General features: G+C 40.1%; 1 protein-coding gene across 3 annotated transcripts in view; it reads left to right on the top strand.

Moving 5' to 3' along the window:
* Positions 1–573: 573 nt before the first annotated feature.
* Positions 574–27,246, top strand: part of LOC132405510 (testican-1-like) — a 486,455-nt gene continuing 459,782 nt past the window's right edge. For 2 of the 3 annotated variants that reach the window (XM_059990381.1, XM_059990379.1), the window contains exons 1-2: positions 574–1,116; positions 1,224–1,385. In XM_059990381.1, the coding sequence (XP_059846364.1) occupies positions 1,224–1,385 (162 nt within the window). In that variant the 5' untranslated portion in view covers positions 574–1,116. The remainder of the gene's footprint in view (positions 1,117–1,223; positions 1,386–27,246) is intronic. The other variant, XM_059990380.1, reaches the window with a different exon arrangement.

The raw sequence follows: 27,246 nt of genomic DNA, 5'->3' as shown, positions 1-27,246 counted from the left end.
TGTATATAAGCCTTGCCACAGTTGTTTCAGCTTTGTCGAGACCTAATTTCCGGTTCTCTGCGCAGTTCTTTACACTTGAAGGATAACATTGTCTTGAAATCGGTAAGGAACAGATTTAGCAATGGCTGAGGGAGGGACTGTCCTTGTGGGAAGATTAAAGTTGACCTTTGCTTGATATAGACCTCAAGGGAAGACAGAATAAATACCAGGGCGTTGTTTCTTCTTGCTTAAAAACGAATTAGGCTTGAACTTCAACATGGAGTTGTCGATTTACACCGAGATGTCTTTAAATACTTGCGTAACTGCACGTGACGCTGCACAAGACCGTACCACATTAACGACTGAAGAGCGAAGGGTTTTAACAACGCATTTTATCAATAATTTGTTTTTGGTAGTGAAGTTGGGATTCTACTTTTAAACTGTTGCCCAGGATTACTTAATCATCTGAGATTATGAAATGGCGTATGCAGTTATTTCAGTGCACTTCCCAGTGAATAAATAACGCTTAGGTGAAAGGAAAATATAGAACACCGGATAAGTTTGCCCCGCACAACGTAATTGTATCTGTTCTATTGCAAACTTTCCCTCTGGCCAGCATGCTTAGTTCTTGAAACAGACTATACTGACTGCAGAATGAGCATTTCGTGCTGAATCGATTACACTTTTGTACTCTTTCACTGTTTATGTAAGGAATTGTATTTTTATGGATCATATCCTTGTAACTGGTGTTTATATCAATAGTTAAGTTATAATGCTAAATTTCGATGAGATGTGGAAGCAGCATGCCACTGAAATTGGATTTTTTTCTAATAATGGAAACAATAGCAGTCGGCCTCATTGTTGATTGATGGTAAAACCAGCCTGCAACCTAAAAACATTTAAAGAAATAGGCAAAATAAAGAAAAGGACAAGTGACGTCAGTGGCCGTGTGTTGCCGTATTAATTACACACGCTGGTTGTGAGGTGGCGCCCCATCGAGTGTTAATACACGGTGATCGATGTCTCATGTGCTGGGCTTATTCCCAAAGCCATCTGCACCATCACAAAGCGCCAGTCAAATAGGCTGGCTCGTTCCTCTCGCTCAGAAAGAGCAGAGCTATCCGCACAGCCAACAAGGTGAGCTGCAAAGATTAAGATTATTTCCTCATCAGTGACGGGAGAGCTAATTACCCCGATAGTTGTTGTTGCTGCTGCCTTTTGAGTACGAATCCTGTATTTTCCAGATGCTAGCTACTCTGCTGGGTGTTTTCATCGCGGCTTCCTTCGAAGTTGAAAGCAGGCGTCCAGAAGCGACCAATGCTGTCAGTTTCCTGGATAATGAGAAATGGTTGACCACTGTCTCACAATATGACAAGGAGCTCAAATACTGGAACAAATTCCGGGATGTAGGTATCTTAAAATCTGTTAAATGTGGAGTTGTGTGTTTTCTCGGCTTTATGTGGTTAACACAAGCTACGTCGCTTTACACAAAAGAGATGCTGATACTGCATTTACAGTGAAGAGGGCTGAATGAAACACATGGGAACTGTGAACTGGTACATATAAATAAATATAACACACGAAATGATTTTCTGTTAAATGAATCTGTTGCCGATTTAAATATATTGCGCTTCTACAATTGTGTTAGTATGTTAAAATTGCGTAGTTACAGGCTTCAGCTGGTGTTTAACAGTTGTGATAAGTATGAAAGGTATTTGCTGGTTAATTTGAAAACTATGTCCTTCACATTTGTCAAATGTGCAATAACAGTGATTTATGTATTCTGGATAAGTTTCTTTCTATGCTAAAATTACATTTTGGGTGTAGTGGGATATTACATTCTGTAGGTAGTAAAATGAGTATCCTGCACCTTAGTTGTAAATCTATATTACTCCTGGTACATAGATAAAAAGGAGAGGACTGAAACTTCAGTTGCCACAAAGGGTTACATTGGTGTCCATTTGTAGGAAACTTATGCTAAAGAACCATGGAGTATGATGCTTGTCCCAAGGTTGCTTGATTAACCACTTCATGAGTGCAATTATTGCTAAAGTGGATAGGAAATGGATAAGATTCTGCTTGCTTGAAAATTGATTAGAATGTCGAAATGCAAACCAAATTGATTCTTTGATAATAAATTGGTTTTCCTAAATTTATACACTCTACCACTGATTTTCAACCATTATTGTAAGTTATAAGCACTATGCAGTTTTAAAATTATATAACATTTTTGCATTGACGTAATTTTTGAAAATGATGTAGTCTCTATGCATAGGAAGTATAATGTGCATTAATATTTAACATTGGCTTTGAATCAAAGTGTTTTTAAGCTGCGTGTTAGATTTACCAGTCAATATCAGGAAGACCTCTCCAACACTCAACTAATTCTCAATGAAACATTTTCCTCCAAGCATTTGCACATCACTTTATTCTGCTTTAGAAATGAGGTTTCCCACTGAACAGAAGAATAAAATCTCATTGAAAGCTTTTATGTTTTATTTGTTTTCTGTGCTGGCTTGGTTCCAATACGTGTTCTGATTTTGTCTGCTCTGCTTTCCATCTTGTCTATAGCACCAATATTCATTGAATTAGTGTTGTACATTTCACTTATCTAACAAAATTTGTAGTTAATTCTGTGTCTTGAAGTAGCCTTAAGCTACTTAGCTGAAAAGCATTGTCATGAAATTGGGAAGAAAGTAAGGATGAATACCCACAACACGGTGGGTGAATGTAAAGAAGCTCTGTTTGAAACCATTTGTAAGAGGTCGAATTTCTTAGTGAACTTTGGGAAGAAACCACTAAATGATGATTAACTTTCATTTTTGATTTTGGTAGTTTTTTATATGAAAAAAATGAGTGTTAACTGAACATGACACTGTCCCAAAGGCACAATAAATGTAGACATCCAAAGAGAAGTGCTTCTAATCTGGCCGCATTCTTGTCAAAAACAGTTGATTATACAAAGCTTTTGTAATATTTATTTTAATGTATGGTGTTGATACATAAAGAAGCAACATAACTGTTTTTAATCAAAATAGAAGAATCTTTGTTATTTTGGGGGTGAAAACTTGAGGAATAAAATATAAACATATCAAGGGTGACAGTGTTTTCCAGATGAAGATAATGTGCTCTCCACGTGAATCCAAGGCAGCAGATCAATTACACAAGATTGATTTTTTTTCTATGCCTTTGTTCAGCCATCGTTAACTCTTGGTTCTACCTGTGGCTCTAAGAAGGACAGACAGGTTTCATTAAGCCAAAATGGAGTGCTTCTCAGTCTTGTTGAAAAATTTGAAATACTGGTTAAGTAAGACATCCAAAAAACTATTGTAATCACATCACTATAACCAGAGGGAAGCAAGCTAGTGAATGGTCATTTGCTGTAACATTGTGTTTTCATCATTGTACAGATTATGAAATCAAAGTGTGAAGTCTCAATATGTGTCAAATAATAGAAAATATACTTTTTTGTCTTTCTTAAATGCAACTTTAATCTTATATTTTGGTTCTAATTTATTGTTTCCAGTTCTTTTTTCTGTACAGTTTCCAAAATCCCCCTATAAATCAATATCTTGAGGCTCTGGAGTCCCCAGATTAAAACAATTTATAATTCATGTTTATCATTTATGGTGACAATGGCAGTCTTGTCAATATGAACAAGTGATAGATTTAATTGGAAATTTTTAAAAAAAAAAAGAAATCCAGCAACCCAAGGAAAATCTAGCTTCTAGACTGCCGAAAGACAGTTTGTGTTCATTTTTTTTATTAGTTCATAACAGAGTGCAGTCTGTTCTTAGCTGGTAGGGAAGCCCAAGCCCAGTGAAATCTTGGCAGCAGGATACTTGTCTCATTTTTTAAAATAAATGTGCCTGGTGTGTAGACTGATTTAGCAACTTAAAAGCGATGCAAAATTCACTAAGGTTTAACAAAAGTTACTGCTCAATAAGAAATATTGGCCTAGAACTTATGTTGAACAGCGTTTCAGAATTCTATTGCAAACTTTAAAAGATAATGCTAAATGCAATCAAGCACCCCATGCACCTGTCCTATCCTTATAGAAGTTGGATAGATGTGGATTCACCATGATGCATATTTGACATTAGCACTGTTATCAGAAGGTCTGCTGTACTTATTTTGGTAGCACATATGCAGAATTATTCTGCATTTTATGAATGCAGAATGACATGGTTTCAGCACACTGAGGGAACACTTAAATGGAAGTTTAACAGCAGGTTTCTCTTGTTTTAAAGAGCTTGAGGCATCCTCCTTCCTTATATTTTCTTTGTTTTTTACATCTTCTGAACCCACACTTCTCACATCCATATGCTCCATCCAACACCTCTCCACATTGCCCAAACTCTTGACTGTATCCACAATAAGACCTTAATCAACTGTGACCTACATTGCTAATCCCTGTGTAAGTTTCTCCATGACTGATTTATTCTATCATCGACTTCCAGCACAGCATTGCTTTAATCTGTGTTTCTAGGTGCCTTATGATTTCTATTAAATTCAAATTATTAGAAAGCAGTGAACCAGAATTTTATAAAGGGCTGAAGGGCAGCCAAAAATGAATCCATACAAAAGTATAAAATTATAGTACTGGGTTAGCAAACTAATGGTATGAATTTAGCATAGTTAGCATATTGTGTTTCAATTTAATAACAATAATTTCTGGCCTAGCAGCATGAAAAATATGAACATTGCAACTAACCTTCAAGGCAGGTTACAGTGCCTATAAAGTGTATTTGCCCCCCCCCCCCCCCAGGAGTTTTTGTTTTATTGTTTTACAACATTAAATCGTAGTGGATTTAATTTGGCTTTTTTTTGACACTGATCAACAGAAAAAGACTTTCATGTCAAAATGATAAAAGAGCGCTACAAAGTGATCTAAGTTACTTACAAAACATAAAATAATTGCTTAAGTATTCACCCCCTTAAAGTATTTAGTAAATGCGGCTTTGGCAGCAATTATAGCCTTGAGTCTGTGGATAGGTGTCTATCAGCTCTGCACATCTGGACACTGCAACTTTTCCCTTCTTTACAAAACTGCCAAAGCTCTGTAAGATTGCATAGGGATCATGAGTGAACAGCCTTTTCAAGTCTAGTTACACATTCTCAATTGGTTTGAGGTCTGGACTCTGACGTGGCCACTCCAGGACATTAACTTTGTTTTTAAACCATTGCTGTGGAACTTTGGCTTTGTAGTCTGGGGTCAACGTCTTGCTGGAAAACAAATCTTCTCCCAAATTGCAGTTTTTCTTCACCAACCTTCCAGAGCCTGTTGCAGTGAAGCATCCCCACAACATGATGCAGCCACGGTAGAGATGGTGTGTTTTTGATGATGTGCGGTGTTAGCTTTTGCCAAACATAGTATTTAGTCTGATGGCCAAAAAACTCAATTTTGGTTTCATCATTCTTCTGGCTGACTGCAGAGTCTCTCACATGCCTTCAGGCAAAATCCAGCCGAGATTTCCTGTGCATTTCTTCCATAAAGCTGCAAATGGTGTCGTCGTTGTGGCTATCCCTCAAGGTTGAGGATGATGGTCTTCATTCCTTTCATCTATCACAGAAAGAAGACGAATGTGCATGTATTTGTTTAACATGTACCTGATGTTGTACTCCAAGAAGCACACGATACTTTGCAAATCAACCATCTGATTCCAATGGCATGGAAACCACGACGACTGGAGCTGATGGATTTGTTGCAGCCTTCATAGCCGTTGAGTTCGAAGTAACTTTGTCTGCCTGTTCCATGGTTGAGGTCTTGGTTGGATTGTTCTTTGTCAGGGACCTCACCCTCGGCCTTACTGCTATGGGTGACCCTACCAGGAGCATAGCTCTAAAAGGCATCGATCTCAGGACCACACAAGCTTCTCCACCACGACAAGGTGACAATCCATGGTGTAGCACCCAGGCAACAGTTGTATGCACAGTCTCTCCCATCTCAGGCACTGAAGCTTGTAACTCCTCCAAAGTTGTCATAGGTCTTTTGGTTGCCTCCCTCACTAGTCCCCTTCTTCCACAATCACTCAGTTTGTGAGGATGGCCTGCTCTGGGCAGATTTACAGCTGTGCCATATTCTCTCTGTATATCCATGATTGACTTTACTGTACTCCAAGGGATATTCAGTGGCTTGGAAATTTTCTTGCATCCACCTCCTGACTTGTGCTTTTCAATAACCTTTTTGCAGAGTTGCTTGGAGTGTTCTTTTGTCTTCATGGTGTAGTTTTTGCCAGGATACTGACTCACCAGCAGTTGGACTTCCTATTTCTGGCAGTTCAGAGGCATCTAGGCATATTACTGCCTTCCGCAGGATGTATAATTAATTATAGAATTTCAAGAAACTCAATTTCTCAAATATAAACTAGTCACACGTAGACACTGAATAATAAACTCTTCAATCAGATGGTGGTTCTCTTGGTGGCCAAACAAAGATTTAATAGAAAAACAAAATACATTTAAGTCAGACAGCCTCTTGAACAATATGCTTCTTTCAATTTTATATCAATTACAACTCAGCAAAACATGCTGAACTGTCTCTAGACTACCAGTCACATAATCCTGTTGGAAGTTTTCCTATTATCATTAAGTAATAGTTTAGCCCACAATGCCCCAGCCTAAGTCTTGTTAATTTCACCATATCTCTATGATTTAAAGAGTAACAGTTGAGACCTTTTTAACTAGTGGGTGACCAGAAAAGAAATGCCTTCCCTTTAATTCATTTTTCCAATCCTGCTGCCACTTCTTCTCTACACCTTTTTTGTTTTTAAAATCCCACTTCTCAATTCTGCTCTGCCTAGAGGTACTCTAATTCCTACTTGCCCGCTCTGTAAGGAAGACTACAATTTCATTTCCCTCCACCCCAGCATGCCCAGATATCCATGTAGATCTGACTTCACAACCCATCTCCCCTCTTAACAAAACTAAGAGATTCTCAATAACTATGTCAGGATGAGCTTTTGATTTATTCCCTTTTATAGCCTCTAAGGCAGCAGCACAATCCAAACAGATGATAAGCCTGCATGGTTGAGAGTTTTCTTTCCACCACATTGAAACACGTACATCCCAAATCCTGTCATACTGCTCACTGGGTTCACTGAGCCATCAGTAAAAATCTTCAGATAAGATACCCATTTATTAGTTAAATATTCATTTACGATCGATGCTGTTGAAATTGCTCTGCTTCCTTGAAGCTGAAAAAGGAGGAATAGGTCTACTTCTGGTTCTGGCAAAAGCCAAAAAGGAATGGGTGGCAAGCAAATTTGGTCAGTTATGTCTTGCTCAATCAATTTCAATTTCACAGCCCAGATATTAACCAAATCTAAAATTGGATATCTTTTAATTTTACTTTGGCACTTCGTCTCCTGCAAAAGACATTTTGAAGGACAGCTGTAATTGAAGCCATTTAGTTTTTCCCAAAACTTCAGGCCCAACTTAACTCGTCTTAAATGTACAGGTGCTTCTCCCATCTCCACACATAATGCAGGGACTGATGTTGTTTTAAAAGCTGCACAAGAGTCTAAGTGCTTTGGACTGCACAGTGTCTGATTATTCAAGCACTGCCGTAACAGCAGAACCATAAGCAATACAACCATAATCAATAACTGATCTAATCATAGCTAGATATATTAAGTACATATTCCCGTCCTGCTCTCCAGTCACATCCAGCAATACTTGTCATAACATTTAAAACTTTCTCACACTTTCCAATTGTTTCATTTATATGAACCCTCCAAGTAAGTCTTTCATCAAACCAGTCACCTAAAATCTTGAATACCTTGACTTTTTCTAATGGAGAATCATATAGACACAATTCACAATCAGGAATCTTTCTTCTAAAGCCAAAAATCATATATTTGGACTTAAAGGCAGAAATCCTGAAACCCCATTTACTTACCCAGTTTTCAATTGATCTTAAAGCCTTTTGTACCTACTTTAATATATACTTGACGTTTCTTCCTCTTTTCCAGATTGCACCATTGTCTGCAAACAATGATTTGCCAAATCCTGTCCCAACCTGTTCAAAGATATTGTTTATCGTGACATTAAAAAGAACTGCACTAATGATGCTTCCTTGAGGGGTACTATTATCTATTTTAACTGACTTGGAGCTTGTTCCATCTATTCTTACGTGAATTGTCCTTAAGAAAATCTTTGATCCAATTAAACATTCTACCTCTCATTCCTGTATCAGAGTTTAATTAATAAACCATCCTTCCATAGTGAGTCGTATGCTCTTTCAATATCTGGAAGTACACTTACCATTACTTCTTTATTTTGAAATGCATTTTTAATATCTAAAAGAGCAACAGATTCTGTTGTTGATCTTCCAGTTCTAAAACCATTTTGATAGGCAGCAAAGTGTCCCTTACTTTCTAAAATAAATAAATAAATAAATAAATAAATCAGTCTGTTGGTGACCATTTGTTCCATAGATTTACAAAGCACTGATGTTAAAGCTATGAGCTGATACAAACTAGGACTGGATGTGTTTTTACCTGGCTTTAAAACTGGAACTACCACCTCATGCTTCCATTCTACTGGTAATTTTCCTTCTTTCCACACTGACTTAAACAAAGCTAGCATTTCTATTAATACAGAGTCATCCAAATACTTAAGCAATTCATAACACAGTTCATCTGTACCAGGAGAAGTGTTTGAACCTGATTGGACAGCTTCCTGCTATTCCTGAAGGGAGAGAAACAAATTTATGGAGCTATTATCATCCAAACTCCTGTCTAATTTCCAACTTTCCTTTAACATAATTTCCTTTCTCAAATCACCTCCAGAACTGTGTAACACTTGGAACACCTCTACAAACGTATCAGCCTTTTCCTTGTTGGTTACAGCTTCGCTATCTCCTTCCAACAAAGCTGGGATAGATGGTTTTCTATATATCCCTGACATTCTGTGAATGATCATTCATAGCTGCTTTGTAGGTGTCTCAGGGCCCAGGGTTCCACAATATTTTCTCCAACTATCCCTCTTTGCATTTTTAATTACTCTCCTTTTTATACTCCATAAAATTATCTAACACTGGGTACGTACTTAATTTCCTGTAAGCCCTATTTCTGTTTCTTACTGCTGTATCACAATTTTTATTCCACCATGAAACTAATTCTCAAGCCTCAGGAACATTCCGTAGTGGAATAGTCAACTGGGCAACTTTATGAATTATAGAACAGAGGGATTCATTCCAATCATCTAAGGAGCCCTCGCTATCAGTCTCTTCTATTATATCCACAGCTTTCTCCTGGTACTCATCCCAACGGGCCAATTAAAAATTATACTTAGCAGCCCTCTCCTCAACTTCTATCAAATTTCTACCAAATCTACATAATATAGGATAGTGATCACCTCCTAGTGTGTACCTGGCCATAACATCCCATTCTCCAATCCTGGCTAAGTCTGAGGAAGTGATTGATAAGTCTAAGTGACTACAAGTATTCTTTACAATACTAAATCTTGTAGGCCTTTCTTTACTTCCTCAGCATATGATATTTTTTGTTGGTTACTAACAGACTGAACCTGCTTTGCCTTAATAAAATACTCACATCCTCTGAACACCGCTACATGGTCCCCTCCACAGTTACTGCATTTCGGTGCCGCTGCCTTACACGCTTTAATGTCATGATCCTCTCCACATTTCACACATCTTCTTTTACCTCAACACAAACCAGCAACGTGTCCAAATCTCTGGCAATTATAACAGTGCAAGGGAGGTCTAATATATTCTCTAACTTGACAAGTCATGCTCCCAAGATGGACTCTAGTTGGAAGAACGCCATCTGCGAAAACCAGTAGGACAGGAGAATCCCAATCACCTCCTTGATTTTAATCACTTAGCTTCAATCACTTGACCACCTTTAATATTGTCCAAAATTTCCTTTACAGTCATGCCAGACCAAATACCATACACTACCCTACTAACTCCCTTCCTTTCTTTCAGAGTAATACACTCCACTTTCACAACCTGTTTTCCCACCGTTTTAGCACTGCTATATCAATCAACATCTTTGCAACAAATTTTCAGCAATCTGTTGTACAAAATTTTGGCCTGAAATCCTTTACCTCTAATGTTGCTGCCACTTTCAAAGGATTAAGAGTTCTACAGAACTACAAATTCCTCCGAGTCACCCATTTTCCTCAATTTGTTGTCCCCTATTACATTGATGCACCTCTCTTTTGGCTACCTTTACTTCTGGAGACTCCCACCCTCCTCCTTCAATCTCACCCCCCCCCCCCCCCATTTGCAGCCATAGACTACAAACTTAACCCTTTCAAACTACTAGGCTGAATAAAAGGGAAGAAAATAAATTAATAAAATACATAAAATTAAACAAACCCCTAGCCAACCAAAAGTTAAGGGAACCCACCACTGATCAAACATCAAAACTGTACTCTCCCCCTGCCCCCAGGAGTTTAACCTTTCAGATACAAGTGTGTTTTTACTACAATCGATTGAAACACCTTGACTGCACAGGTGATCTCCATTTAACTAATTATGTCACTTCTGAAAACCAATTGGCTGCACCAGTGATTTGGTTTATCATATTAAAGAGGGGTGAATACTTATACAATCAATTATTTTGTTTTTTATATTTGTAATTAATTTGGATCACTTTGCAGAGACCTGTTTTCACTTTGACACAGAAGAGACTTTTTCTGTTGATCAGTGTCAAAAAAGCCAAATTAAATCCACTGTGATTCAATGTTGTAAAAAAATAAAACATATAAACTCCCGGGGTGGACGGAGGAGAGGTGTATACTTTCTATAGGCACTATAACCCTACCCATATTTTATGTGAATCTAGACTTCATTGTGTAGATAACCTGAATGAGACCTGAAAACTGGAAAGATGTTCAGTTGACAAGAATTACAAGAAGATACAAATCATCATAAATATGACCTGATACAATTGATTCATCGAGAAGAAAGTACCTGAAACTGAAACACAACATAAATAAAAGTCAGTCAAACTTGGATGATATAGTCTAAGGTTGCCCTAATTTTGCGTACTAATCCAAATTGTCAATGTTGGGGATTTCTTATGACTTATTGGTACGAAATGATACACAGAGACCTCTTCAATTCCAGATGATTAACTTGTCCTTTAAGTGTTTCAAAAAGATCATTTCGTTATTAAGGTTTGGAAGAAAAATTACTTAGTTGTGAATAATTTCATGAAGGGGAAAAGGTAGATTACTCTATGCACTGAGCAAAGTACACGAGATGCTGAGGAATTTAGCAGGACAGGAGCACCTGTGGAGGGAAATGAGTAGTTGACATTTTGAGCTAAAATCTAATATCGGGGTATTTTGTGTGAGTTGCTCCAGGTTTCCAGCATCTGCAGAATATCTTGTGTTACAGAGTACTCTGGTCATTGGTTGTACCGTGCCTAGTTTTGAGGGTCAGAAAACTGATGTCCATCTGGACTCTTGGACAAGGATCTCACTTTACAAATTCACTCATTAGATAATTGTGTACCATAAGATTTAGAAGCAGAATTAGGCCATTTGGCCCATTGAGTCTGCTGTGCCATTTCCTAGAATACGTACACAATGCTGGAAGAACTCAGCAGGTCGGGCAGCCACCATGAGAAAAGAGTAGCCAATGTTTCGGGCCGAGACCCTTCATCAGGAATGGGACCCTGAAATCATATTTTATTCACATAAAATATGGGAAATGAAACGTTGGCTACTCTTTTCTCACGGATGCTGCCTGACCCGCTGAGTTCTTCCAGCATTGTGTACGTATTCTTTGATCCACAGCATCTGCAGTTGTATTTTTGTGTTCTGCCATTTCCTCATGGCGGGTCCATTTTCCCTCTCATCCCCAATAGCTGCCTGTGGCAACAAATTCCACAGATTCACCATTCTCTGGCTAAAGAAATTCCTCCTCATCTCTGTCTTAAAAGGCTGACTTTCTTAATCAGTGCCCTTTGTTTTGGACTCCCACGCCATAAGAATCTCCCTCTCCATATACGTATACTCTTATCAAGGCCCTTCAAATTTTGATAGCTTTGAATGAGGTCTCCCTGAATGTTCTGAAAATATTCACAGGAAAACTGAATTTATTTTTAGATAGCTTTGACAGAAATGAGTTGGAATGTTTAGACATCAGCCATCTGCACCATAACTCCACCATTTACTTAATTCCTAATGGATTATTTAAGATGCTTTTCAGATAGTTTATCAAGCATTGCTAAGTTTCTGTTGTATAAATTGAGTCACCTGCATCCAATACTATTCAGCATTGATGACTAGGATACTCCCTTATGTGCTCTTGGCAAGTACAAAACAGTTGCTACAGATGAGGAATGCTGGATGGACCAAAAGTTTCTTAGCTGCAGATAATGGAGGATGAGAAGATTCATAACTGCAAAGCAGTGCACAAGTGGAATGCTTAACACTGCAAACTCAAGTGCCCCAAGCTCTGATCTGTTCTTTCAAAACACACCATGTATTCATCTCTTGACTTGCCTTAACTCCTATGCACTGTTCCATTCCCTGCTTTTGTAACCTTTTGTTTGCTGATAATTGTGTTATGTGTTTGTAACATTCTACAGTGATTCTGATCTTTTTTGCTTTGACCGAACTGCAGAAATACTGTAGAAACCACCTCAGGATCTAATTTGTTGTAGTTGTTTGTGTTACAATTTGTTACTAGAAGAAATGAATTGATACTAAAGGCAATGTGATTGTCTGGTAGTTCAAAGTATTCTCTTGCTGGTTTGAAATAAATCGGATCACAAATTCAGCTGCCTGTGATGATGTTCATAGTGGCTATTGTTTGTTCTTTTGGTGAATAAATATCATCTTCATGCTGAAAACATCTTCACAATGTACTGTATGATTAAAATAGAACACTAACAGTGTCTGGTTCAGCTTTCTCTCAATGCTTGCCCTAAGTTCAGGACAATGTTCAGCTTTCAGGAGATAGGTGGCATCACTTCGTTATCAAGATCCTGTGGTCACTGAGGCTGAAAATGTAATGATCTTCCACATAAATACTGTGGTTAAATGAGCATTTTAGAGGTAGTTATTCTGTGATGTGACTCACTTCATGACTGCATGTAAAAGGCATAAATCAAGACTCGATTGTTATATTCCTATTTGCTTGTTTGCTTGCAGCTCAAGTGGCTCAAGACCATTTAGAAAAAGCAGCCTGCCTAATTGCCACTATCTTTCACTGAAATATTAGCTTTTTTCCCCTTCATTGGTCTCCATCGCAGCAGTATGTACTGTCCGCAGTAACTCATCAAGGCTTCAGTGCTGCCACTGTAACCTAGAAGAACAGACATGGATTCCCCTACCCCCCCCCCCCCAACATGCTCCAAGTTCCTCTCCACATCAAAGTATTGAATGTTCAGTTATGTTTCTTTGTTAGTGGATCAAACTCCCCACCCCCCATGTGGTTCAAACTCCACCTTCTTGAGGACAATCAGATATAGGTAACAAATGGAAATATAGCCAGTGTCATACACATCTCATTATGAAAAAATGAGATGCATTGCTGTGGAGTATAATATATGCTAATTATTTCATCATTTGTCAGTTATTAGTTTATGATTGGAATGTTCCTTTCCAATATAAGAAGGATTTCATGATTTACTTTATGAATAACTTGCTAGAAGATATAATAAAGCGTACTCAAGTAACAGAATTGAAGAAATTCTGATTTCTCTTTGGAGTTTAGAAGAATGAGAGGTGACCTTACTGAGCCACATTAAATCCTAAAGAGGCATGACAGGGTAGCTGTTGAGATGTTTACATCAATTTGTAGTCTTGAACAAGATAAGGGTGATTATTTAATGTGGAGAAATTCCTTTACACAGAGTGTGGTGTGTCTCTAGAATTCTCGATCCAAGGGGTTTTGTAGGGGCTAGATCATTCAGAAGTAGAGTCGATTACACTTCATTAGGACACAATAGGGCCAGTACCTTTCAGCCCATTTAAAAGTTTGCCCCAATTAGCTGAAGTTCATTGGTAAAAAGGGATTTTAAAAAAAGACAGACTGAGTAACCAGTTATGTATTTAAATAAGATACAGGGCAAATGAGAACGCTACCAATGCTAATACAGTACTGTGAAACTGTATCAGTTCCTGATGGTTATCATGGAAGAATTCATCCAGTGTATGCTGTGGTGTTCTTTTGACTGGCTGTACATGAGTGCAGGTAATGGGCTCCCTTCATATAATGTTTTCAATGACTGCATCCTTCAAATCTTCATTTTCATTGCAGCTTTCAAGATGATTTTTGATGGCTTCAAGTTCTTCATAGTTCCTAAATTGTTGAAGTAGTAAAATAATTTAATATTCACTCAGGTGTGTCTGATATTTCCGAGCTTGAATGCTTGAACTTCAGTGAGCAAAACAGTTCTAAATTGTCTGGGTGATTGCTTCTCACCAACTATCAGTGGAAAAAACACTTTTTAACACAAACGTGCACAACCAATCCTATTTTAAAAACTGTTTGTGCTAAGCACAGTGTAGAGTCTAATGGTAACACAAGTGCATGTGACTGACACTAGTTAGAACCTGTTCAGCAAAAGTCTCCTGTCGTAATTAAGTGGCAGAGTGTCCCAAATAAATGAAGGGAATCCTGGCAATTTTCTTGATTTGATTTCTTGATTACTTTTGTTAGAGTTGTCCCAAATAAGCGGCTGCCTGATTAATTGATGGCCCAATTAACCAGAATCTACTGCATTTAAGTAGAGTAGGTAATTTATTTTCGAAGGTTGGGGAATACTTGACAATGGGGAAACTGGCACGTGACTCAGATTGGGGGGGGGGGCATTGGGCATGCAGATGACCTGTTTGCTCCACATAGCTGACTGAGAGGTAACTTAAAACAAGGAGCCTCAGGTCCTACACCACCCGATTCAGAAATAGTGATTACCCCTCAACCATTAAGCTCTTAAACCAGTTGGAGCAACTTCACTTGCCCCATAACTGAACTGTTCCCATAACTTATGGACTTGCTTTCAAGGACTCTTCTCTTGTTCTTGATGTTTAATTATTATTATTGTGCAGTTTGCTGTTCTTTGCACATTGGTTGCTTGACCATCCTGTTGGGTGTAGTCTTTCATTGATTTTTTTTTGTTACTTGGATTTCTGTGTATGCCCACAAGAAAACAAATCTCAGGTCATATATGGTGACATGTATGTACTTTGATAATTTATTTGAACTTTTACTTTGAGCATCAACACTTCTGACGACAGCCTGGGAGACGACACTGATGTGGCTTCACCTGTCCTTCCAACGAATCTGGAAGGTATTGTGGAGACAGCATTCGTACTACTTTTCCTAGTGCCTGACTTCTGCTGCAAGTTGAAGGGCAGGAATTACTGCTGCCAAGTACACCAGGCCCGAAGTCCTCTTCTCCTGAATCATTCAAAGGTAGTTCTGCTCCACTGAAGATGATGATTAATGCCATGGTCTATGTCTGTTACTGTTTCCCAAACCATGGGAATTGTTCACTTTCTGGCACAGTTATCAGGTTTTCTAGTTTTAAATGAAGCATTAGAGTTGGATGGCAGTGTTGTAAAGATGGAGTAGACCCACTGTGGTCTAGTGAACTATAGATGTTGAACATAGACCATTCCTGTCATGTTTCAGTGAATGTATTTGCAGTTTGGCCACTGAATGTTTACAATGCTGACATTGTCTCCATGCTGCAGTTCAACTCATAGAATTGCTATATGGCCTGGATCAAGTCCATTTGAAAAGGACTGCATTGTAATATGGAGGCAGTTCAAAAGCTCTGAAAATCTAATGAGGGATATTACAGAATTGGTAACGTAAGCCTAATGTAACATGATCAGAGTGCAGAAAGAAAGACTGCAAACAATCATGGCAGGACAAAGCACAGAGACAATGCAGAGGGAGAATGTCCAACTTGGTGACTCCAAAAGGAATAGAAGAAAAGATTTGTGTTTTTGTTTACAAGAAGTGAAATCAAACAATATCAGAATCATTTATCACTGACATGTCATGAAATTACTTTTGTGGCAGCAGTGCAGTGTAATACAGTGTAATTGTTAAGTTACAGGTAGAAATATATTTCAAAATGCACAAAAAAAGAGCAAACTAGCAATGTGGAATTCAGACTGTTCAGAAATTTGATGTCAGAGGAGGAAGAAGCTGTTTTTAAAGAGTGTAAGAAAATGTGAAAGCAGTAATGCAAAATGGACAGAATTTAGAAACAGCCAAAGTAGAGGTAGTTATAACTGAGTTTATAGTATTTGGTAATGAACCAAAATACAATGTATGATTGCAATTGCTGTCGTAGTTCACAAGCATTACGAGACCTGTAATTAAACAAACTTTTGTTTGCTGAGAATATGTAGTACTACGAACTTGAATCTATGAAGACAAATATTCATGCAAAAAAAAACTGCAGAACAAGCTGTGAAATCAAATGCATATGAAACCCATCTGAAGATTTCCTGGAAAGGATTTTTGAAATTTGAGATAGAACTCATAATGAAGAGTCTTTCTCAGACAAAGAGTCTGAGAGACTGGCTAAATTGGTCAGAATTATAACTTGTTTATAAATGGTTAATGGTAGAGATTTAAATGTGTAAGTATTTAGTTGCGTATGCGATCTCATATACCCAAATTGTTTGGGTTTTAGGCACTTTAAACGTGGAGAAGTAATGCGAAGAATTAAGTTCCACCACCTGGAATGGCAAATGCTACATTGCTCCAAATCTTCAGACGGCACGTTAATGAGCTCCCAGCCATTCCAATACCAGTTGAATGCCAGTAGCTTCCCAGTGTGATCTCCCACTGAGTCCTCCTTTTTCTCAGCAGACGAATGCCAGCAACTGGCTCAGATTAGGTTTGGCTCCTTGAGTCAACTGCACAGACAAAATGGAGCTGAGTTGTTGGTGGCTTCCAGAGTCAGAGTTCAGTGCCGGCAGGAAGAATGAGTTCCAGTGAGCCCCGGGGTTCACGAATCAGCAAGTCTAGTGAATCAGTCAGACCTAGTGTTCAGTCACCGGCGTGTCCTGGAGTCGACGCTAAGTGTCGAGGCCTCCTGGCCAGCTGGGCCTGCGAATCTGAGTCCACTGGGGAAGTCCAAGCCCAATGTCTACAAGTCCATTTGAAGCTGGAGGCCTGTCCTGGGGTTAAAGGACTGTGTACGTGCGAAGGTGGGAGGGAGGAACAGAGCTTGTTGTTCATTGTGTTCTGCCAAGCACTGTGAGTAGCAGTGTTGGTGCCAGGATATGTGGTGACACTTGTGGACAGCCCCAAACACACCCTTGGGTGTATTGGTTGTTAACACAAATGACACATTTCACTGTATCTTTCAATGTACACATGATAAATAAACTTGAATCTTGGACTGCTTGTTCATTGGCACCGGGGCCAATTGCATAACAATGCAGCCAACTCAGCTCTGCTTCTTTACCATCCTTCCCAAGGTGACGTCACTCGTGTATTCCTGGCTGGACTGTCTACACAGTGCAAGGAGAGTACTGAGAGGCACCCAGCAGGGAGAATTCCAGAATGTTACAGGTCTCTGCAGGAGATCCTGAACAGCAGTGCAGAGTTAGTCAGAATCACACAGAACCAATTGGGAGGTGCACTGCCCCAGCACCAGCAGCAGCAGCGTCCCACTCTGGGGCTTCCACGTGAATATGCAGTTAGTTTTTTGCAATAGCGCTGGCAGCAATTTGCCACCTTTTTGTACCAGACATTGCCATTAACAAAGAGATTACAGCCTTCAACAAAAGTTCTGTTAATAGCAGCAGCACTAAAGAGACTGTAGACACAATCTGTGCCATCTATATGTTTGTTTGTCAGGGGCTTTGTGTTCAGCATCCTTCTGAAGCCAGCTGCGTTTTTCTGCCATCTGCTGCCTCGTTTTGGAATATTTAATATTAATGCTGACTCTTAATGTTGATTTAAACGGAGGAGATAATAAAAATATAGCTAATTGTGAATATAGAAGGAATTTGTATTGCCCTTACAGTCAAAAGTCTTACAGTAATACAGCATAGAAACAGGCCCTTTGGCCCAAATAATCTATTCTGAGCACAGCATCCTCCCTACTAACCTGAGTTTCCTGCTTTCAGTCCATTACCATGCAAGCTTCTCTCCTCCATGTACTAATCCAAATTTACTCGACTCAACTACCTTCTCTGGCAGCTCATTTTAGGTACTGACTACTCACTGTGTAAAGAAGTCACCTCTCACACCTCTTTTAAATCTCTCCCCTCTTGTCTTGTATCTGCACCATCTGGTTTTGGATTCCACAGCCTGGGGGATTATAACCTTATCCATACCCATCATGATTTGATAAACTTCAGTGAGATCACCCATTATTCTCTTGTGCTCCGAAGATAAAGGTCCCCAGTGGTTAATTTCTCCTGCTAACTCAAGCTCTCAAGACCAGGCAGCATCCTTGTAAATCTCTTCTGCACCTTGTCCAGCTTGACAAAGACTTTCCTGTAACAGGCTGATCAAAACTGTACATAATTCTCCAAGTGTGGTCTCATCAGTGACTCGTCCAACTCCAGCGTAATACCCCTGCTACTAAACTGGGTGCTCTGCATGATGAATGGCAACATGCTAAGTGCCCTCTTCGCCACCCTGTCTATTTGTGTGGCCACTTTCAGTGATACAGTGTGTGCACTTGTGCTCTCAAGTCCCTCTGTTCCACAGCACTCCTCAGTGCTTGGCCGTTCATTGTATAGGTTCCTCCCTGGTTTGAATGTCCAGTTTGCATCACCTCTTGCTGATCTAAGAAGAAATCAGTTTGTCAGTCCTCAGCACATCTCCCTCACTGATCAAGCTGTCTTTTCAAATCAGTGTAACCTGCTTCACTACTAACAAGATCCCCTAATTTCGTATTATCGGCAAACTTGCTTATTGCTCTATGATTCATTTCCAAATCATTTACATAAAGAATAAGAGGTCTAACACTGTCCCCAGGGGCACCCCATGTCACAGGCCTCTAGTCAAAGAATTGACCTTCAACCATTACCCTCTACTTCCTATCGTCGAGCAATTCTGAAATCACCTTACTTGCATCCCTGAATACCATACAGTCTAACCTTCCAGATCAGCCTGCGTGCAGGACCTTGTCAAAGACCTGATGAAAGTCCATATAGACAATACCCACTGCCCTATATTCATCCCCCTTAGTTACCTCTTGAAAAAAAATCTAAAAGATTCGTCAGACACAATCACCCACTTACAAAACCTTGCTGACTATTCCTGATCAGGCCTTGACCATCCAAGTGATGGTAGATCTTGTCACCCAGAATTCCCTCCAGTAACATCCCTACAACTGAAGCCAGGCTCACTGCCTGTAATTCCCTGACTTGGTCTTGTTACCCTTCTTGAACAATGGGACAAAATTATCCACCCTCCAGTGTTCAGGAACTTTACCAGTAGTTAATACCAGGTACTCTGCAATTTCCTCCCTGGCCTCCCATAAAATCTAGGGGTGCTCTCAGTTGGACCCTGGGGATTTCCCCATGTTAATGTGCTTCACGGTTACAAGTACTTCATTCCTCATAACAAGACCTTGTTATTCATTTTGCATAACTTCCTTGGCATCCATGATATTCTCCTTAGTAAATGCTGAGAGAAATGAATATTAATTATCTCAGCCACCTCCTGTGACTCAATGCTTAGGTTGTCCTGATGGTCTTTAGAGGATGCAGTAAAACCCTAGTCACTGCTTCACTGGATTTTGAAGACGGGGTTAAGGATTTTATCTTCCAAATCCATCTCATACCCCCTATTTTGCCCCCCCCCCCTATTTTGCTTCCCTGACTTCCTTGTTCTTAATATTTTTAAATTCATCAGCCAGGGTTCACTGAACTAGGTATATCTGCCCATCACCCTAACAGGAACATGGAGTCTTGATATGACCCTCTTAAAAGCCTCCCACTTGTCAACTGTTCCGCTGCCTTTAAATAGAGTCACTCAGTTGACCCTAGCTAGATCCTGCCTAATGTCCTCAGGACTGGCCTTGCTCAAATTCAGGGCTTTAAGCTGTAGACCTGTTTAATTGTTTTTGGTAACTACTTGAAATCTAATAGAACCTGTGGTCACCAGACCCAAAGTGCTCACAGATGCCAGTTCTGTTATTTGGCCCACACCATTCACTGAGAGGAGGTCCAGAATTGTTCCTTCCCAAGTGGGTACCTCGATATCAGGGGTTGTCAACCTGGGATGCACAGTCCCCTTGCTTAATGGTAAGGGTCCATGGCATTAAAAAAAGGTTGGAAACTCCTGCTCTGACATTTCATGAGGAGATTGTCTTGGACACGCTATACATACTATACATATTCCACCCTTTGCTCTCTGGGTGGCCCAGTTAGTACCAGGAAAATTGATATCTCCTGTTAGCATTACATTTTTACTCTCACATCTACGTGCAATTTCTTGACTCACCTGTCCCTCTGACTATTGAGTCTATAGTATTGACCTGCCAAGGTGAACACCCCTTCTTGATTACTATATTCAATTCAAATTGCCTCATTAGATGATCCCTCAAGAAGATCCCTCTAAGTTCTGCTGTTATGTCCTTATCAAAAATGTAACACTGCCTACCTTCCTACTTGTTCGGCTATCACACGCATGAATATCCAGAATATTGAGCAGCTGGTCCTGCCCTTCTCTTGCCCGTGTTTCTCTTATGGCCACAATATCACAGTTGCTAGAGGTAATCCACACCCTCAGTTTATCCACCTTGTCTGTTAAGTGATGTGCATTGAAATAGATGCAATTTAAAGCACTGATCCAACCTGGCCTTTTACTGTGACATCGCTGTCTTGATTGTTGGATTTACATGCTTTGGCTGTTGCGTGTCCTCTTGTCTTCACTGACTCTGCTCTTCTGAGTCCTCCCAACACCACCAATCTAAATCAATCCCCTCTGCTGACAAAAGCAAATTTCCCCTGCTAAAAAATTGAACCCTCCCAGTCTGGTTCAAGTACACCCCCCCTCCCCCACCTTTGTACAGGTTGTTTCTGCTCCAGAAAAGATCCAGTGATGCAAAATCCTAAATGCCTGCACCCCCCCCCCCCCCCATTCCTGCTCTTCAGACACACATTTATCTGGCCTATTTTTTTCTAACCCTAGACTCACATGCACTTGCCCCTGGGAGAATCCAGCGATCACAACACTCAAGGTCCTGCATTTTAATTTAATTTTTGCCTAACTCCATACACTCATCCCTGGCTCTTCCCATGTGGTTTGTACCAACAACCTCTGGTTGTTCACCCTCTCACTGGTGAATTTCCTGCAGCCACTCAGAGACCTGTGGAACCCAGCACCTGGGGGGCAACACCATTCTGGTGTCTCTTCTGTAGACACATAACCTTCTATCTGTTCTCCCGACTATCACTATTGCCCTGTTGAACTGCACCCTTTTGCTCTGAGCCTATGAGCTGGTCTCGGTGTAGGAGGCCTGACTACTGCTGCCTGCCTCTGGGAGAACATCCCTTTAGTATCTAAAGAAGTATATCTGTTGGTAAGGGGAACAGCCACAGGGGAACCTTGCACTGACCACCTACTTGCTTCTCCTGGTGCTTGCCAGTCTCTCAGAAGCCTGTACCTTGAGTGTGACCACCTCACTGAAACTATCAACTGTGATCTCCTCAACCTCCCTGATGATCAAGTGTATGAATGCCTCCACCACCAGTTCCTTGACCTGGTCTGTGAAGAGCTGCAGCCTTGTGTACTTCCTACAGGTATAGTTATAAGCGAGACTCTGAGGATCCTGACTTCCCACATCTTGCAGGAGGAGCATTCCACTGCCCCAACTACCACCCTGCCTACATTCAATGAAGGACTTCCCGCTGCTGTCTGTAAGGACTTTGTACAGTCTCCCTGACCGCGTGGGTTTCTTCCAGGTGCTTTGGTGTCTTCCCACAGGTCAGAGATGTACTAGTTGGCAGGTTAATTGGTCACTCTAAATTGTCCAGCGATTAGGCTGGGGTTAAATCTGGAGTTGCTGGACGGCGTGGCTCAAAGGGCTGGGAGGGGCTACTCTATGCAGTATCCCAACCAATCAATAAATAAATAAACTCTAGATGAACAGCAAAATAAAGCCTTACTTGTGTTTTCTCACTGAAGCCTTGCATGAACACACACTGGAATCAAGGTTTCCAAATGTTGTTGGTGAAGCTGAGGCTCCTGGAATACACTTCTATTTAATTCCATTGTATCTTTGTTTCATAAATTTAAAAAAAAATTGGATGTAAAATTGTTTAAAAATAGTTAGGTACCTGTCTTAAAACCAGAAATTTGCATGTAAACAACATGGCAGAGTTTTAGTTTCAGCGGGAAGGATGCCTAGAGTTAAAAAATTAGAACTAATCAGCTGGTATTTTAGATATACTGATGACAATAGAAGTGAGGTAACCAATTAATTTAATTATTGAGTTTAATTTAAATATTAGCATAACTGATTTTGAATATCATGTTAAAACTACCCCACATTATCTCACCTAATTAAAGCTATCATCTACCACATTTTATTTGACAACATTAATTTTTTGCAATGTTTTGAAGATTTTTTTTGATCTTTTGCAAAAGTTTGCCAGATCTAGCTGTAACAGTAAAAGTGCAGAGAGAATGTTTATTCTTATGGTAGAATTTGTTTTTAACCCCGCTTGTCTAATGAGAACTCGACCAGATGGCTGGTTAAAAGAGCAATAGAGCACCATAGAATACCAATTTTTGTATCTTGTGCTACTGAGAGCTTGCCCAAGTTTTTATAATCCAAGTAATAGCCTCTCTCTCTACCTGACATCACACTCATGTGCCTTGAGATCTGGGAGTTAAATTACTTTTGGTCGTTTTCAGCTCTATTCACGCAATGCCTTTTGTGCTCTCAGAGCAATTTTATTCCTTAATGAAATTAGGTTTATAATATTCAATCATTACGGGGCCAACACTATGTACAGAATAGCAGCAGTCAGCAAACAATAAGCCCTTAGTTTCAATGCCTACCCTCAGCAATGAAACTACATCTTCAGAGGGCTGATCTTATTTGTTGCTGGGAAACTGGCAGGTAGTTGGAGAAGTGTGCCCACCATCTGTTCATCATTGTGGATGGCCTAATTTGCAATCTGCTGAAGTGATACCACTATCAAACAATCGGAGCCTCTGTGTGCCGCTGGATCTGTAACAAACAAACCGTTGGCGAGCATAGGAACAGGAAGGGTTAAGTGTAGCTTTCTAATTGTAGGGTGACAATTGCCCCCTGTGCCTCCAGCCAGGCGAAGTTAAAATTCATTCACCTGTGTCTTGTGAAGGGTATAACTCATTCACTACTCATAGCTGTTGTATATCAGTTTCTGCAGGATATGTTTTGAGATAACTAAGATAAAAATACTATTTAGCATGTTCCCAGTAGAAGAGATTGAAATGGGAACAAAGGTAATTGGTAGCTACAGCAGAGCATGAATTAAATCATCAAAGTCAGCTCTCCAGAGAATTGCAATCCCTTTCCTGTCTGATGCCCTTCACATCTTTTAATAGTATAACAGGCATTGCCTTTCCCACATTTTGTATATGCAAGCGCTGAATTCTTTTCCTTCTGGGGGAAATGGGAACAGTATGGTAATTGTATTGTTTCAAACTTTGAACAACCAGACACAAAATATAAGAGCGATTGAAGCTAGATGCACAAGCTGCATGTAACTGTGAGTGTAAAGCAATTACAGTGCCAGCAATCCATGTGCTGCTCTCTGTAAGGAGTTTGTACGTCTCTCCGTGACCTGGTGGGTTTTCTCCTGGTGTTCCAGATTCCTCCCACTTGGGGTTGGGGTCTGTAATTTATAGGCATATTATATTGGCACTGATAGCGTGGTGACATTTGTGCTGCACCCAAAACATACTCGGACTATGTTGGTCTTTGATGCTAATGGTGTATTTCACTGTGTTACACGCACACGCGCGCACACACACACACACACACACACACACACACACACACACACACACACACACACACACACACACACACACCATGGAGTGTCTATGGTGAGTGAGAAACCATCGACATTTTGGGCCGAGACCCTTGATCAGGCCTGGAAAGGAGAGGGAAAGAAAAAGTAAGCTGGGGGGAAGGAACTAAGGAGCTCAAGCTAGCAGGTGATAGGTGAAGCCAGCTGAGAGAAAAGGTGGGAAGTGGGGATGAAGGAAGAAGGTAGGAGGTGATAGTTGGAAGGAGGAGGGCCATGGAAGAAAGAAAAGAAGGTGATGGGCAGGTGAAGAGAAGGGGAGAGGGGGGAGCCAGACTTTGGAATAGAACATGAAAGGAGGAAGAGGAGGCAGGGGGAAGAAATTGCTGTAAATTAGAGAAATTGATATTCATGCCATAAGACACAATGGAGCATTTCCCCATGTTGGATCCAAACCTCGCCACCCTAAGTCGAATCCCCATCCCACTCCGGCCGTCTCCACCACCCTTTTTCAAAACCCCTTATCTCTCCATCCTCAATCCTCCTCCCATCAAGCCAAACCACCATCCCTCTGTCTAAACCAGAACCCCATTCCACTCCGCTGAAGTCACAACCATCGTTCGCCAAAGCCCCCACCTCACCCCATCTGTCCTCAAATATGTTGGGTCTCACCGATGTAGAGGAGACTATACCAGGAACAGTAGATGATCCCAGCTGTCTTGCAGAAGAAGTGTCACCTCACCTAGAGGAAGAGGTCACCTGCAACTCATCCCAATTTGAAGCTGGTAATACATTTTGAAATGATGGTTTGCTTGGGTAGAATTGTAGAGAGCCAATTAATGTATGTGGAATGTTGGGAAATAGGACTTGCTTGGATAGGGCATTGTGATCGACATAGATTATTTGGAACAAAAGGCCTGTGTGCATGCTGTTGAGCTGATACACGGGGATTGTGGAAGGGCTAATAAAATCAGTAATTCAGGGCTTAAAGCATAAAAGCCAGTATATTAAAAATATAAAGTGATTGGTACTTAAATACCATGTAAGTACATTGACTATGGGTAAACTCTAATAGATGATGAATACTGAACTTTCAGCTTGGAATGTTTAGCTTATCAATGTCTATGTTACTATAGGAAATGGAACTCAGAACAATTAATCCAGTCCAAAATCATACAACCCCAACATACAGATGAAAAAACTGCATGTAATTGAATAGTCTCGTATTGTTAAAATCTTAATATAATGACCTGGAGGCATGTTGCACCTTTACTGTGAAATCAAATGTATGTTTCTGTCCCTGATAACTAACATTTGTGCTTTGATGTGCCTGTGTGAGTGTAAATTGCTTGGCAGGGTCATGTATTTAATGGTTTGCACTCCAAGTTTATATTCATTAAAGGGCAGCATCCTTAGCCCCACATGTGAAAGTATGAGCTTAATTTTCATTAATTAATTTTAGTGGCTATATCTGTCATGGCCTGCATTCATCATCCATTGCTAATTGCCTTTGAGAAAGGAATGGTGAGTCACTGTCTTGAACTGCTACAGGCCTTTTAGCGAAAGTATTCATATATTCACAGGCTATTGGGTAGGGAGCTCCGAAGTCTAGACCCAGCAATGATGAAAGGCTAGCTATTATAGTTCCAAGTGAGCTTAGTCCATCAATTACAGGGGAACAAACAGATGAAGTTCGGCTCCAGCCATTGGAGGGTTCACCCCCCCCCCTCATAAAGCCCATTGACTTTGGAGATATCAGGACTGCTTGACTTGTTCAAATGTGTCTGTGAATGTCTGGGGAAGTTGTCTCATTTCACCTCTCGAATTCTATTAGGAAGCCCGCAGTGGAGTTGCCCTGCAATGGCCAAATCTGGGAATGGGCAAATTGATGGTGATTAACTTCAAAGTTACTATATTATCAAATTAACACTTAAGTGTCACTTACCTATACTGTAAAAGACAACTTAGAGCATTTCATTTGTTTAAGAGTACATTATTTTTGGGGGAGGGGGAATGGGAGTTTGATATATAAGATTTGTCCTGTTAATTTTGTGAACAATTCTCAATGTTGTCAGGCAGGGTTCACACTTTTGGAACCCCACCGGAACAATGTGTCAGTGTGCTCACCTTCTCTTGGGCCATGTTCTCAGTGTTATAGCCTGGATATTGTCCTGTCACATAGCCTTTACCATATCCACTGCTCTGAGTTACTTGTTGATGGCAAATGAATTGAACCCGATCAGCTGAAGACTGACTTCTGTGCTGGTACAGATCCTAGAGAAAGCTGAGTGGAATTCAGTGTTGGAGCTGAACATGGTTGCAAACCCTTCAGTCTTGGTCTTTAGCACTCATGCTGAGACAAGTTTCTTACTGTCCTGAGATATTCAGGACTAGATGTGGTAGGATTGTTGAATTTCATCAGTTGGTTGTGGGATCTGTCTGTAGCTTAGAAATTTCAAGTCAAATTATTTTGCATGAGCATCGATTTGGCAGCACCAGTGGGTTTTGATGACAGTATCATTAAATATTACATTAAAAGTGCTAAATTGATATTTAAATACTTGAGCTCCATGTAGTATTTTATCTCAACAAATTATATCTGCATATCGGTTTTGAACAAGTGTAGTTGGGTAATGTCACATTGAAGTGCTATGCCAAATTAGATCGATTGTTTTCTAATTCCTGATTTTGGGAGGTCTGATTTTTCCCAAACTGTTGTGTGTTTTATTAGTTTGATCAACTCTGTTCCATCAGAGCTTTCAGTTTGATTGCATGAGACCAGTCTCTTGGGTTTACACTGCTGAGTTTGGTTTACATCTCAGCAGCAGACTTGTACACACACAAAACATAATTATATATGTACGGATAGGATTTAGCACTGTATACCTTCAGATTGGCTCCCTGGAGTCAAAACAGATACCGTAAAATTGGTTTAAGGAACAATAATCATTTGTATTAAATGAACCTTAATTGTAGGTTCTGAGGAATTCGGATCACTTTCTTCCCAAACCTCCGGAAGGTTATGTGATGAAACATGGCGGCATGAACAAATCTTTCTCGATTCAAATGCTTACTGTTTTAAAATACCAAGGCAGGCTGAGAATAAAACTAGGTTGCTGTCACATGTACCAAGATGCAGAAAATTCAACTGGCTGATAACCCTGATAGATGTGTATCTCTGCATAAGTTCCTGGCCTAGCATTGTGTATGACCCATGTACCCAGCAGGTGTGAATATGTAGTTTGAGGAGTCCAGCCAGGCAGGTTAATCGTGAATACTGAATGTCTTGCCTCCTGCTCATTCCTATACATTTCCTGTGGCTGA

Source organism: Hypanus sabinus, chromosome 15 (genome assembly GCF_030144855.1).
Source record: "Hypanus sabinus isolate sHypSab1 chromosome 15, sHypSab1.hap1, whole genome shotgun sequence".
Taxonomy (NCBI): Eukaryota; Metazoa; Chordata; class Chondrichthyes; order Myliobatiformes; family Dasyatidae; genus Hypanus; species Hypanus sabinus.
The sequence above is the reverse complement of the archived record's forward strand: the minus strand, read 5'-3'. Positions and strand labels throughout refer to the sequence as shown.